At 38.8% G+C, this 15,468-nt stretch overlaps 1 protein-coding gene and 1 pseudogene across 1 annotated transcript; both read left to right on the top strand.

Annotated features, from left to right (window-relative positions):
* The first annotated feature begins 7,349 nt into the window (after window positions 1–7,349).
* On the top strand, window positions 7,350–8,162 carry LOC148720899 (uncharacterized; annotated as a pseudogene).
* A 5,403-nt stretch (window positions 8,163–13,565) lies between these two features.
* Window positions 13,566–15,039, top strand: LOC148720898 (5-hydroxytryptamine receptor 1B-like). The gene has a single exon (XM_088738948.1). It carries the CDS (start codon window positions 13,566–13,568, stop codon window positions 14,511–14,513), a length of 948 nt encoding a protein of 315 aa, XP_088595074.1. The 3' UTR covers window positions 14,514–15,039.
* Window positions 15,040–15,468: the final 429 nt, after the last annotated feature.

Raw genomic sequence — 15,468 nt, 5'->3', positions numbered from 1 at the left:
CGCCATGTTTACAATCGGTTCATAAAAGTAGAATGAAATGAATTTTGTATCGAGTATAAATAGTTTTTCACCAACCATCCTTCCATTTCCGATCTCGATTAATGAGGCATTTCGTTCATCTCAGTATTCAGCAAATGTATTTTTAAATACTTGGAGGACAATCATAATCGTACAAGCGAATCGCATCAATGAAAATTTAATCACCCGTCGAATACCAGAAAACTGGCTTGATAAGAAAATATCTTCTTGTTTTTTTATCAAAATGACATTGCAAGAAAACAAATTGAATCTAAGGAGTAAAGGGCAAACTTTGGCTTGTCATTGTCCTGGATAATCACCTTGTACCTACTAACTCCAATGAGGAAAAATTTTGACATCTCTTAGAACGAGACAAACAAATAACAGATAACTGTTAGATAAGTTGATCAGATTTAGAGATTTTTCAGGATATTTTGCAAAGAAAAAGTACTTTCAAGTCCCGGTCTTTCAAGTCTTTCAAGCCCCGGCCGGACCAACACACAAGGTCTTAAAATAATTGAGAAGAATATGCTTCCTTTCTATAACATCAAGAAATGGTTAGATATTCTAGTCTTCTCGGATAGGGACGAATAAATGGAGGTCCCGTCTCCTACAGGGTTAGGGGTAGGAGACGTTAATTTCCCACGCACGAGATTACTGTCTGATGGATGTCCTCCCCTGGGGTGGGATGGGCGGGTTGGGATTGATTGTAAAGCGCTGTTGATCTGTCATTGTAAATAGCGCTCTATGAGTGATAAATTGTAAATTGTTGTTGTTTCAAGTACTGATAACGCTGCAAGTTCAAGTAAGACAACATAGATCTTGCTGTAATTAAAGCCGAAAAAATGGATACGGCTGTTTTATTAGGCTGGATTATCAGATGAACGTGACCAAAATCTGACACGAGTTGAAAGGTAGCATTGATCATGTGACCAGTCACGTTCCCCTCCGCTAATTGGCGGATTACAACAGTAGTCAATTTGCTTTTCTTGGCAGTTCTCTTATCCTATGTGCCGTTCACAAGGAATCTTCCTTTTATTATTTGCACGTTAGGAGGGAAGATAGCTTGAACAGACTCGCAAAGCGAAGGATACCTGGAGGATCATAATAGCTTTTTCTCAATGTACCACTACCTTGATGATGAACTGATAAATTATGGTGACCAGTAATATAACAAACGGTGAGGGTGAGTTGCGTTGATCCCCTTTCTTAGGTACACATTCTCCTCTCAATCACAGCATTTCTTGGAAATACTTTTATCCGCGTTCCCTTTCACAACGAATCTTCCCCCAACTGCCGTCCAAAGTTTTGTATCGTTGTCTGGCAACAACTGATCTGTTGGTTGGTCTTATTAACTAGTACCCTGGTCCCAGAGGTTTTCTTCTCTCTGATAAAATAGGATAAAACTCTTCTCCCCGAAAAAATCGGCGCCAAGCGCCGACAACGATCTGCGAAGCAGCGAGCAGTAGGGAGAACTTCTGGTAGAGACCGTTGAGAACCTCACTTTGCTGCATTCAGCTGTTTTGACAGCTGATCAAATCTATCACTTTTCAACAGCCAATAGGAAACGGCAGTATCAAACAAAAAACTTAGGGTCGGGGGCTTTCGTGAATGTGTCGTTACATATGAAACTACTCTAGAGGGGATGGGAGCGCCAATGTTTTGAAATTACTATCTGTTAAAATACTGCTACACGTGCGACAGGTCTCCACCGTGTATCGACAAAGAAATTTAAATTAACTTTTACCTTTACATTTCCACGGTGTATTTATGAATAGAACTAATTACACTCCTGTCAAGCGCTTCAGCACTCGATCAGACGATTTTTGCAGAGTCTGTGGAGAAAACATAAAGATCACTGGCCGTTCACAGTATAATATTTTCTCCGACAAGAATAAAGAATTTCTCGACATCTTTCGGTCTGTGGTTGCTTCAGATGTTCAAGACACGAAGGATTTATCTCAGGTTTTATGTCAGAGATGCTATAGAACTGTTTTGAAATATTAAAAACTCCTAGAACAACTACAAGAACTTGAAAGACTTCGACTACACTATAAGGAATCTGTATGGGAAAGCACTGACATACAGCGCGAGAAGAGGTGCGCCAAAGACTCCACGGTTGATAATCATGGCATAAAGAATGCAAGGAAAAAAGCATGTACCTTTCCTGCAGCTCCAAAGAGCAAAAGAAAACTTTGTGTGCAAAATAACAATGACATAGAAGATCCTTTTTCAGCTTTGGATGTTGATTATTTCTGCGATTCGAGGGATCGAAAACGTAGTTGTGCACGAGCAGAGGTGAGAACATTCGAAGTAAACTCGATGATTTCTGTTACATTGTCGACACTCTTGTAACAGGTTTTACCCTAGTCCCAGAGGTTCTCTTGTCTCTAAGTTGAAAATGATGGACTTGCCGTAACCAGTTGGCAAGATGGCGAACACATCTTCACGATTAAGCAAAGCAAACAAAGCGTCGTTTTGTTCATTTGCGAGTTGATCTATTTCTGGAAAACGATTCTCCAGATTCAAATGACCTATTGTGTCAAAATAACGTTCCGATAACACCATGTTCTGATGATAAATATACTGAAATTTGTCTTCTTTTAAAGCATGTTTACAAGTCTCGTGGAGCAATGCGATCTTGTGGTGTGATACTTGCCACACTCCCGTGTATAATATTGGCAATGCAAAAGCTACCAACTGTCCGGTCCCTCGGTACGATATCGGAATACTACACCCTCCCCCACATATTTTTTCACTGGCCAATCACTGGTATCGAAAAAAAACAGCCAATCAGATCGCCACGATCATCAGCTGAATGCACCAAAGTGAGGTTCTCAACGATCTCCACCAGAGGTTCTCTCGACTGCTTGCTGTTTCGCAGCTCGTTGTCGGTGCTTGGCGCCGATTTTTTTAGGGAGAAGAGATTTATCCTATTTTTTTTAGAGAGAGGAGAACCTCTGGGACCAGGGTACTTAACTAGCCGCTCTACCTTTTTAATTTCCTGCACTCTTGAAAGCTGGATTCTTTTCCGATTCACACATGATTCACATACAGGCATAGCAGGCTATGTGTTATGCAAAGTGTCTTTATTTACTTTAACGGCCACAAGCGTGGAAAGAATTATCGCCCTGTTGTTGGGGTTGAGATACAAACGAATCTAGTGACTTTAAAGCGCATATGTGATATTGTAGCTCCGTTTTGGGTTGCATCCCTTGTCTGTGCTCTCTCTCACATCAGCAGTTGTCTCAGTCGCTTCCTACACAGAGCTTTTCAAATTATATTATTTTATGATACTATATGAGGCACAAGTTATTCATTGAGCAAGTTTTTATTCGTATTTTTTAAAAAAAGCGAACGAAAACACTAGAACCACGTCTTAATGTTTTTCAAGCGATGGCACTCACCATAAACACAACAGTGCATAAAAGAAACGATGATATGAATTCATGCATGGTAATGAAAAGCTAATGAGCCTTTTCGTTGGACTTTGCCGTCTTGTCTAACCACTTAAAGTTGTGGTGAAGGAGATCTGATTGATGAATTTTTTTCTTGACGGTAAAACAATAGAGCACATGACGTGAACGTCATAGTGCAATACCAGCAGGTCAAAACTAATGAGACAGTACGAAATTTAAATTTGTTCAGCTTAAATGGAAAAATGACCGGCCTTTATTCTGGGGCCTTTAAAAGGCTGAAGCTAATTAAAACGTCACAATATTGCTTTTAACTTACAAATCGTTTCCTTTTATTTGATAATGTAAATACAAGAAAGATCATTGAACGCTAAAAAAGAATTGGCATGTTTCCCATTTAAAAGGTTTTCGCGGCTGCATGTTTAAAGAGTAAACGTTGGTGAAAAGGCTAATGACCAAAGCAGGGTTCCATCACACATCTTAGAAGAAAAACAGACATGTCTTTTGACAGAGTAAGCAGTTCGTATAAGGGCTCTTGCCATGTATCGAACATGGCACCATGCAAAAAGGCTGTGTACAGTGCACAGTGGCTGCAGTTGGCGTTAATTGTTTGCTAGGCACCATTCTTTATAGTGGCAGTTGTGGTCGCTCAAAGTAAAATATAATCATACATAATCGTCGCTCGGGACGAAGCAGTTGTCCTCATGTTCTTGAACACAACATGAAACCCGTTTCTTTACTGCTGGAGGATTAGTGAAGTAAGAGAGGCAATAAAGCAGACAATCAGACAAGCGCTTTGCTGTCCATGGAATTAGATCCTCTCTTAGTTATACTCGAATTGATACTTCAAAGCTGAGCCACGATTATTATTTGAGAACGCTCGTTGAATATGTCATCGTTGCTCGAGGTTTGCTGATAACTTTTTTTTTTTTTTTTCACTTTTTGTACGTGAATACGAAAATTCCTAGAACCGGTTCACAATATGTGGTGCATGCCATTGTTAAAATACAAAACTACCGCTACCGTTTTTTATAAAACAATAACATCCTAGAGGAAATTTCCGGAGCGAGAAGTACTTATGGTGCAGCAGGCTCAGGTAAGACAATACATTCCTTGCTGCAATTAAAGCCGAAAACTTGGAGACGGCTGTTTTTTAGGCTGGATTGTCAGATGAACGTAACCAAAAACCGACACAAGGTGGAACGCAGCTAAGATTTTATGACCAGTCATCACGGTTCCCCTTCGTTGATAGGTGGATTACAACAGTAATCAATTTTTTTGTCTGCTGTCAACATTCGCCTCTCCTTCACAGCTTTTCTTAGCAATTCTCTTATCCTAGGTGCCGTTCACAAGCATCTTCCTGTTATCCGCCGTCAACAGATTTTGTTAGCACATTGGGAGGAAAGATAGCTTGAACAAATTCGCTGTGCAAAGGATACCTGGAGTTGTGGATCCCATAACTTTTTCTTAATGTACCAGTGCCTTGCTGATAAACTGATGAATTTTGGTGACCAGTAATATAACAGAAGGTGAGGGTGACTTGAGTTTATCCCCCTTTCTTAGTGGTGCTCATTCTCCTGCCCACAGCATTTCTCGGCAATTCTCTTATCCTTGTTGCCCTGCACAAGGAATCTTGCCTAGCAACAACTGATCTCTTGGTTGGTCTTGTCGACCCGCCTCTCTACCTTTTTTGATTTTCTGCACTCTTGAGAACCGCATCATTTTCCGATTCACACATGATTCACATATATACATAACAAGCTATGTGTTATGCGGAGTGTCTTTGTTTACTTTGACGGTCATAAGCGTGGACAGAATTATCGCCCTGTTGTTGGGGTTGAGATGCAAACGAAGAGTAACTTTGAAGCGCATATAAGCTATTGTAGTTCTGTTTTGGGTTGCATCCGTTGTCTGTCCTCTCTCTTACATCAGTAGTTTTCTCAATCGCTTCCCACACAAAGCTTTTCATATTATATTATTTTATGATATTATAAGATACTCAGGCAGTTATTGGTATATTTTATTTCTTAAGCTTATCATGAAAGAAAGCGAACGAAAACACTAGAACTACATCTTAAGAATGTTTTTCAAGCAACGACACTCGCCATAAATACAACAGTACATTAATGAAATGAAGATACGCATTTATGCATGGTAAAGGAAAGCTAACCAGACTTTTACCCAGTGGATTTTGCCGTCTTGTTTAACTTTCTTGTTAACGTTGCTCTTAAAGTTGTAGTAAAGGAGATCTGATTGATGAATCTGTTTCTTGACGGTAACACAACTTTGATTCCTTCTTCCTTCTAAAATAAAGCAATTGACGTTAATGTCATATTGCGATACGAGCCGGTCAAAACGAATGAAGCAGTAATAAATTTGAATTTGTTCAGTTTTACTTGAAAAATGACGGGCCTTTTTTTTCTGGGGTTTTAAAATGATGAAGCTAATTAAAACGTCACAAACTGCTTTTAACTCACAAATTGTCTCTTTTGATTAGATAATGTATACTAAATACAAGGAACATCAATGAAAGTTAAAAGAAGTGGCAGTTTCTTGTTTAAAAGGATTTCGCGGCTGCATTTTAAGGAGTAAACGCCAGTGACAAGGGTGATGACAAAAGCAGGATTACATCACGTACATCTCAGAAGAAAAATAGACAGGTCTTTTGACAGAGCAAGCAGTTCGTATAAGGGCTCTATAAGGAAAGGGACCTCTATTGAGGAAGATTTTTAAGGTAGATGTTATTAAGAAGGTGAATTGGTCGTGGCTGGGCAGGTGCTGTGGAAACAAAATAATCTCTTGTCACAAACAGTTAAAATTAACCTACAGGAAACGACCCTTTTTTGTCTTAAAGAAATACTGTTGTCTTCTGTAAAAATTTTATTCAAAATATCCTTTCAGAAAATGTTAAGTATCAATGGTTTTGTTTTGATACCAGATCATTTGCCTAAACTTTCTTGAGTGAATTTGTTCAATGGGAAGAAAAAAACCACAATAACATTTTCCGTGGCAAAGAAACATACTTTATGCAATTTATATACCATCTACCCTTCTTAGACAGTTCGCGTACTGAGAAGAAAGAGTTTCTATATCCAGTACTGAAATAATGATAGCAATGACTGTGTCCGTCATTCTGATTCAGCCTAAGATACCTAGAGATCAAGCAAACAGGTTTAGAAAACACCTTTGTTAAGTAATAAAATCTCCCTTTTTTTTTTGGTGTAAAGGGAGATTTGCCGATGTGCTCCTAATGGAGTCAGTTCATATGAATATTGTCCCAAATTAAACGTAACACTCCATCTTCTCCACTCAGTTAAAGGTGAATTTTCTACCTGAGAAGATATAGTTGACAATAATTTGGAAATAATGATAGTATCAAAGATGTATGTACGTTTCACTCTCGATGCCGGCGAATTCATTCATATTTTGGTCACTTCACCTGAATGAACTTTCATCAATGTGGGTGCTAATCAAGTTTTCATCTTATTTGTGTGAAGTTAAGACTTGAATCATTAGCCGCCTCAACAAATTGGAATTGCGAAGTTAAATAACTTGCTCTAAGAAAAAATTGAATTCGTAACAATCTCCAAATTTATCATATCATTTAGATGTAAATTAATTCGAATATATTAAAATAGTTTTGTATCCGAGCGATTGTTTATCGCACTGTTAAAATACTGATATTTCAGCTGTCTCCATTTTTTCCTATTATTGCTTCTTCATCTCTAAGGACCCAACAGTTTTTTGACACACTTTAAATGAGTAAACGTTGGTGAGGAAGTCTTTATGTGTTTATTTAAAGAAAATTTAGTTATCGTCGCTCGGCATGCGCTGTTTTCGACGAAATATTTCTTGTTCCAAGAACATACAACCTCTGTACAAGAAGAAGGAAACGAATAATAATAATAATAACGCCAACAAAAGATCCAAGAAGAGAGGTGGCAAGAAAAGTTCCTCTCGGCCAGGTGGGAAGACGACAACCTGAATCAAAGGGGGTGTTGGGATTGGCTGAGGAGCTGGACGGAGGTACCCTCGCACACTATTGCGCGGATTGTAGAGTCATACGAGCAGCTTACACCAACAAAGCTGTATACAGCGATGAAAGTGAGAACAACACAGGTCAATGATATTATGTGTAGGATGTGTAACAAAGCACACGAGAGCCTTCCCCGTGTCCTGCCCGGCTGCCCGGCTCTCGCGCAAAAAAAGTACTTGTCGAGACACGATGCGCCCCTCAAGGTCTTGTTTTTCGAGAAGCTGAGGGATTTGGAACTGATAGATGCGGTCCCCCCCTGGTACTCGTCCGTAGATCCTAAACCAGTCTATGAGTCCCAGGAGGCCAAGGCCTTCTGGGATATTCCAGTGTATGCGGAGCGCAGTTTTGTGAAGCAGAACAGAGTAGATGCGCGTTTCATTGACGTCAAGAAGAAAGAGGTGATAGCTGTGGAGATGTCGTGCCCGTGGATAGACAACCGGCTGACGAAGACCGAGGAGAAGACTGCAAAGTATGGTCCTTTGAGGTGGGAGATGGCTCAGCAGTATCCAGGATACACCATCAAACAACATAATATCATCATTGATGCCCTGGGTGGATAGTCGAGAAATGTGGACGTGTCTATGATAGAGCTATTCGGAGGCCGGGGAGAGGTGATCCTAAGAAAAATGCAGAAAGCTGTCCTTTCGAACACTTTGAACATTTCAAGAACTTTTAAAATTATCACCAGATAGCTAAGGAGCTCACTTATATAACTTTTAGAGACTTTTCGCAACTAAGTTTCTTGTATTTATCAGATTATTAGATATATATATATATGTGAAGGTGTAGTGTGATCGTCCGGGTGAGTGTAGTCCTGAGAAGGACTGTTGTCGGTGGCAGTGACTGACGTTTCGACAACCTGTGCGGTTGTAACATCACGGCAAAACCAACCGATCATTTCACACGAACTGGAATAAGAACATTCTACTGACAACAATCACTCACTTGACTCTGATGATGACTTCCGCACAGGTTGTCGAAACGTCAGTCACTGCCACCGACAACAGTCCTTCTCAGGACTACACTCACCCGGACGATCACACTACACCTTCACATGTTACCCCCGGGTTCAAACCATTTACTGCATATATATATATATGTATTTTATCATTTAATTTTTATTGATTTATTTATTTACGTTTTCAAAGTTTAGGAAGATTCTATTCCTACGCGCAGCCTGAGCCACGTTTATCGCCCCAGTCTGTGTATGATCTTATGGCAAACATAAGTTTTTACAACTGTCGGATAATAATAATAATAATAATAATAATAATAATAATATAATAATAATAATAAAGTATTTATAAAGCGCACACTCCACTATTTGTCCATGGCGCTTTACATCAATAAGTTAAAAATCATCTAAAAATTAAAAGGGTCAAAAAGCTTGTTTAAAAAGATGTTTTTAAATGTCGTTTAAAAATGTCTATCGAACTACTGGATCTTAGTTCAAGTGGGATCGAGTTCCATAGTCTCGGTGCCGCCGCAGCAAACGCTCTCTCTCCATATGTTTTCAGTCTAGCTTTCGGGGTCGCCAGAAGGTGTTGAGAGGACGATCTTATTTCCGTTCAGAGGTGTGGTGCTTTAGTAATTCACTGATGTAGGAAGGCGCTATTCCGTTGAGAGCTTTGTAGACCAGTGGGAGAATTTTAAAAGATATACGGTAACGGACAGGTAGCCAGTGAAGCTGTTTGAGGAGGGGGGTTATATGATCAAATTTCCTAGTACGTGTAACAACTCGAGCTGCTGTGTTTTGAATGGATTGCAATCTTGAAATTAGATGTTGTGGAAGACCATAAAGCAGAGAATTGCAGCTATTCCAATTTCGCTGCAGTAACAAAGGCATGAACAACAATTTTGGAACTCTCCTACTCAATGTACTTTCTGATTTTGGCGATTTCTTATGTGATAATGAGAAGACTTGCAAATTGATTTTATGTGGTCCTTAAAGTTAAAACATTTATCAAAGACGACGCCGAGATTACGAGCTGAGGATGATGGTACACCTGTCACGTTGCCAATTTGAAGAGAGTCTAAAGGAGGTCTGGGACGATACCTTGAGCTGATGAAAACAACTTCAGTTTTGTTTTGATTTAGTTTAAGCTTGTTGATAACCATCCAGTTATCTATATCACGGACACATTGCTCGATAGTAGTTTTACAATCTACCATTTTATCAAGAAAGTCAGTTTTAAATGCCACATAGAGCTGAGTGTTGTCAGCGTAGAAATGATACTCTAAGTTGTAACGCTTAATAAGGTCAGCAAGAGGAGAGGTATATAGTAGGTATAAAAGAGGGCCAAGGACTGATTCCTGTGGGACGCCGCGTTCCAAGAGACGTTAAGAGGATTTGCCTTTATTCACATTAACAAACTGTTTTCGTGATGTTAAATGAGATCTTAGCGAGGCGAGCACTGTTCCTTTGATCCCAAAACGACGAGATAACCTTCATAATAAGATGGAATGATCTACAGTATCAAAGGCAGCAGATAGGTCAAGTAAAAGTAGAATAGCAGTGTTATTGTTATCAATAGCGGTGAGAATATCATTTTGAACTCTAACGAGGGCCGTTTCAGTACTATGAAATGGCTTTATATGCGGACTGAAATGTCACGTCAAGATGTTGCCTCAGTATATGGTCATTCAATTGCAAAGCAACAGCCTTCTCTATTAGCTTGGACACAAATGTTAGATTTGAGATTGGGCGGAAAATTTTTAATTGCTCAAAAATCAGCATCTTGTTTCTTGAGAAGCGATTTTAATACCGTGAGCAACTTTCAAAGCACATGGCATCACACCATTCTTGAGGGAAAAGTTTATAATAGGCGAGGTTAGTGCAGGTAGGATGATGGGAAAGCATGTTTTTAGAACAGATGCTGGAAGTGGATCGAAGTCACATGATTTTGTTAATGTCTTCGCAGCTAATTTCTTTACCATATCCAAAGTAACTTACTAAAAGTTGTGAATCTGCACATCTCACAGAGGTCTGTCAATAGTATGAGATGAACTGAGGTCATTCTCAGGAACTCTCTCTATAAACGCATTGTGTATCTTGTCAATTTTACTGATGAAAAAAATGTTGAATGCATCCGCGAGGCTGATGGAATCAGGAAAACAGGAAGGATAGTGTTGTACTTTCTGTTTCTGAAGTAATTTGTTAACAGTTTTAAATAACATCCTCTGATCACCTGAGAAATCACTGATAACGGTGGTGTAATAAGATGATTTCGCTGAGTCTATTAAATTGTTAACAACACTGCATTAGTGAACGTGTAGTTCGCGATCACTTGGAAGTAGGGTAGAACGCCACTTTCTTTCTAGTTTTCTTCTAATGCGCTTATTTTGAGCAATCTCAGTTGAATACCAGGGTGCTGATGGACGAACTGTAACCACACGTTGCTTGATAGGTGCATGTCGGTCTAACAACAAGCGCAGCACATTATCATATTGATACACCAAGATGTCTAAGTGATAAGATGGTTCTTTAATTAAAGCGGAATTATTAATGTCATCACAGAGAGCATCATAGTCAATTGAACGTAGTTTTCGATAGTTCCTAGTTTCCTTCCTGGACTGAGGTCTCTGTAGCAGCAGTTTAATTTTTACAGCAGAATGATCTGAGATCACGGGGTCAAAAATTAAACTATCAGTATAAAATGCGTCATTTGGATTTGGTAATCGCAAGATCAAGAATATGACTGCTAATATGAGTGGCTTCGGTGACATGTTGCCTGAGATTGTAGGACTCCAGAATATCCACGAACCTTCTAGCTTCAAAATTATCGCCATCATCCACATGTAGGTTAAATACGGAACAATATCGACAACAAATTCACTAGAGGTGGAGCACAGGCGAAAACGTGTGGAGAACTGCTAAGCTCCCACTCTTTGGAGGGTGGGCCTCAACAAGAATCAGCAGCAGTTAACACTCTCCTATCCATCACAGCGTTTCTTGACAATTCTCTTATCCTTGTTCCCCTTCAAAAAGAGTCTTCCCTTCAGCTCTCATTGTTTTCATGACTAACTTCATCGGAAACCTCACTGAGTTCAGTTAACGGGTAGGTGGCACTATCATTGACAGCATCCTCTAAATCGATCGACGCTAATAGCTTTCGTCTTCTATATAGGTCGTAAAGGACATCTGAGTCGAATAAAAACCCGAGAAAAAAATTCGAGATTTGGTCCGCAATGTTAAAAATTGGCAGATGGAGTGACAGCTTCGACTCCATTTTCTTTATTCTGAAAGAGCGCGCCCTTTCAACCAATGACAGCGCGTGTTATATCCGAACTCTATTATAAATTTTATTAGATAGTAAGAGATAAGAAGCTCAAATAATATTGTTGTTCGAGGTTTGTACATAGTCTGTTGGGAATATTTCATTTGTTAATTTATGTTTTTTTTGTGTTGTGAATACTTCCCCCATCAATTTATGCTATTTATGAGATACAATGAAATATATGAAGTTCATATATTTTGTACTGCGGTATTAGATACATATGATGCACGATCCTCGCAGTAGATAGCGCTATTTAAGCAATAGCGAAAATCAGACCTGAAAAAAATCAGGCCTGTACGGGATTCGAACCACTGACCTCTGCGATACTAGTGCAGCGCTCTACCAATTGAGCTAACAAGCATAGCGCTATCTACTGCGAGGATCGTGCATCATATGTATCTAATACCGCAGTACAAAATATATGAACTTCATATATTTCATTGTATCTCATTTATCACTTCCACGGGTTTATTACGAATCAACTTAACGGCCTGCTACCAGTTGGCTTGTTAGCTCAATTGGTAGAGCGCTGCACTAGTATCGCAGAGGTCAGTGGTTCGAATCCCGTACAGGCCTGATTTTTTTCAGGTCTGATTTTCGCTATTGCTTAAATAGCGCTATCTACTGCGAATATCGTGCATCTTATGCTTTTTATGTTTATTAATGTCAATCATCGAACAATACTACTGATTTCTGTAGCGCAAAGCCCTGTGGGGCTGTCACTTCTAATCGAGTAATTATTAAAACAAAATGGCTTGTTGTGTCCACTACATAGCTTTCTTTTAACGGAAACAACTGAAAGAAAGGCTCTTTTCAAGAGTATTGTTCGTGCTAGCTAGCTACCAATGATCATGAATACGGCAAGGCACAATTGAAGAAAGATATGCATACATTTTACTTTCATGTATGATCTTCTTTTAGCAATAGAAAAGTATTCGATAAAACTTCAAAGAGTAGTTAGACAGAGTTTTTTTAATTTCAACGTTTTTTTCCTAACTTAAAGAAAGAGGCTTACCATTGATGCCATATTGCCAAACGAGTTGCATTGGTCGACGTTTAGTCTCGGATTTGTTTCTTATCAGAAAAATTTCCGTAATGCTTTTAGATATGTAAAAAGGTTCCGTTGCTTGTGTATGTTAAACAAACTTTAAGAATGCGTATGAAATAAAATTGACCATAACCGGCTGTTTTAGTTTCTTTATTTTTAGCTTGCTTAGGCTGATAACGATTCAAGCTTCAACTTTACACAAATGACATGTATTCATAGTTAGTAAATTTATTTTCCGAGGGCCGCAAAGTTATTAGCCTTTGGTTATCAAGTGTTAACCCTCTTTAGATAAATTCTTTATTATTATTATCATTATTGTTGTATGAACATTTGATTGACACCCTAACCTGTCAATAAAACTAAGTCAGCTTACGAGCTGGTTCTCGTTATCAGCATTGCGGTACGTCGTACTGAAGCGTTGATAATGAGCGCCTCGCCGTGGGCTAAGTAATAAGGGATAGTTTGTCGCACATAGAAAACAATAACAATGTTCCAGGTGTTTATATAAATTTGCCTCTTATTCCATTTTCATACGTGATATACCAGACAAGTTAAAGCCACGAAAATAAGCTTTTTGACACAACAGACAAATTTGTCTGTGACGTTTCTTAAACGAGTAAAAAGTGATGAGAAAATCTTTATCTTATTATTATGCAGGAAATGAGTAAGTTTATAGTGATTGTTGTTGTGTTGCTGTTTTGATGAAATATTCGTTTTCGCTACAATCACAGATAACCTCAGTTCAAGAAAAAGGAAACGAATACAGAATCATGTCGACAACAAATTTCACTGGAGGTGGAACAGAGACCAAGACATTTCAAAAACTGTATTGTTCCCCCTCTTTGGTTGGTGGGCTTCAACAAGAATTTAAAATTTCTCTCCTAAAAATCTACATTCTCCTCTCCATCACAACATTTCTTGGAAATTCTCTTATCCTCGTTGCCCTCCACAAAGAGTCTACCCTTCATCCGCCGTCCAAACTCTTGTATCGTTGTCTGGCAACAACTGATCTGTTGGTTGGTCTTGTTGCCCAGCCTCTCCAAGCTACCTATTGGATGTCCGTGGCTCGCGAACAATGGATTCTTTGTCGATACCCATATGACGCCAAATTTCTTACAGGCTATACATTATGTGGAGTGTCTTTGATGACAATGACCGCCATAAGCGTGGACAGACTTCTCGCCCTGCTGTTGGGGCAAAGATACAAACAAATTGTAACTTTGAAGCGCACATACATCATCATAGCTGCCTTTTGGATTGTATCTACTGTCAATGCCTTATCCTACACATTAGATTACCGTATAGTCAATTGGTATGGCCATATAGTTATACCATCTTGCCTTGTTATTTCAGTCGCCTCGTATATAAAAATTTTTCGGGGTCTCAGTAATCATCAGGGTCAAGTACAAGATCATGTCCAACAACAGCCGAGCCAATCAAATTCACTGAACATGGCGCGATACAAAAGGGCAGTGTATAGTGCACTGTGGGTGCAGTTAGCATTGGTAGTTTGCTATGCACCATCCTTTATAGTGGCAGTTGTAATCGCTGACAGTAAAACATATTCATCACACTTAGTGGTATTAAGGGGAGCAGCAGGTGTCTTAATTTACTTTAACTCGACTTTAAACCCTTTCCTTTACTGCTGGAAGATAAGCGAAGTAAGACAAGCAGTGAAGCAGACAATAAGACAAGCGCTTTGTTGTCCATGGAGTTAGGTTATCCTCGACTTCTTTTAAACCTGAAAGTGTTTACACAATTATTTTATGAAAACGCCCGTCAATGTTATTAGATAGGACGAAGTAAGAAGTTCAAATAACATTGTTGTTCGAGGAACTATTTTATCTGTTAATGAATTTCTTTTTGTGTTGTGAATATTTTCCCCTTTATAGTATGCATTTTATGTTTATTAATGTCAATCATCGAACAATACTCTTAATTTCTGTAAAGCAAAGCCCTGTGCGGCTCTCACTCTTAATCGAGTAATCATTAGAACAAAATGGCTTGTTGTGTGCACTAAATAGCTTTCTTTTAACGGAAACAACTGAAAGAAAGGCAATGGAACACTAACCCTATTTTTTCAAGGGTGTTGTTCGTGCTAGCTAGCTACCAATGATCATGTATACGGCAAGGCATAATTGAAGAAAGATATGCATGCATTTTACTTTCATGTTTAATCTTCTTTTAGTAATAGAAAAGTATTGGAGAAAAGTTCAAAGAGTAGTTGAAGGGAGTTTTTTTAATTTCAAGGCTTTTTTCCTGACCTAAAGAAAAAGGCTTTTTATTGATGTCATATTGCCAAACGAGTTGTATTGGTCGAAGTTTAGTCTCGAATTTGTTTTGCTATAAGAAAAATTAGTATCTCTTGTGACAGAAATAAGCATCACTTATTGAATAAGGGAACGTTGCTAAAAAATTTTCTGTGATAGCAATGGCACATACGTCTATTTATATATGTCCTTCATTCTGATTCAGCCTGAGATACCTGGAGATTAAACAAACAGGCTAAACAAACACCTTTGTTAAGTAATAATTTAGAAGTCTCTCATTTTTTTTGCGGTGTGAAAGGAGATGACTTATTTATGTGCTACAAAGGAAGAAAGTTTTAGGTGATCATCACCAGGAGGAAGTCCTTTGAAGGAAACATTCCTTACTGCAATAAACAGATTATCT

Source organism: Stylophora pistillata, chromosome 11, assembly GCF_964205215.1.
Source record: "Stylophora pistillata chromosome 11, jaStyPist1.2, whole genome shotgun sequence".
In the NCBI taxonomy this organism is placed as follows: Eukaryota; Metazoa; Cnidaria; class Anthozoa; order Scleractinia; family Pocilloporidae; genus Stylophora; species Stylophora pistillata.
This window is presented reverse-complemented; position numbering and strand designations above follow the sequence as displayed.

Excerpts from the sequence above, each read along its gene's own strand:
- LOC148720898 (XM_088738948.1), top strand. The coding sequence starts at position 13,566 with ATGTCGACAACAAATTTCACTGGAGGTGGAACAGAGACCAAGACATTT.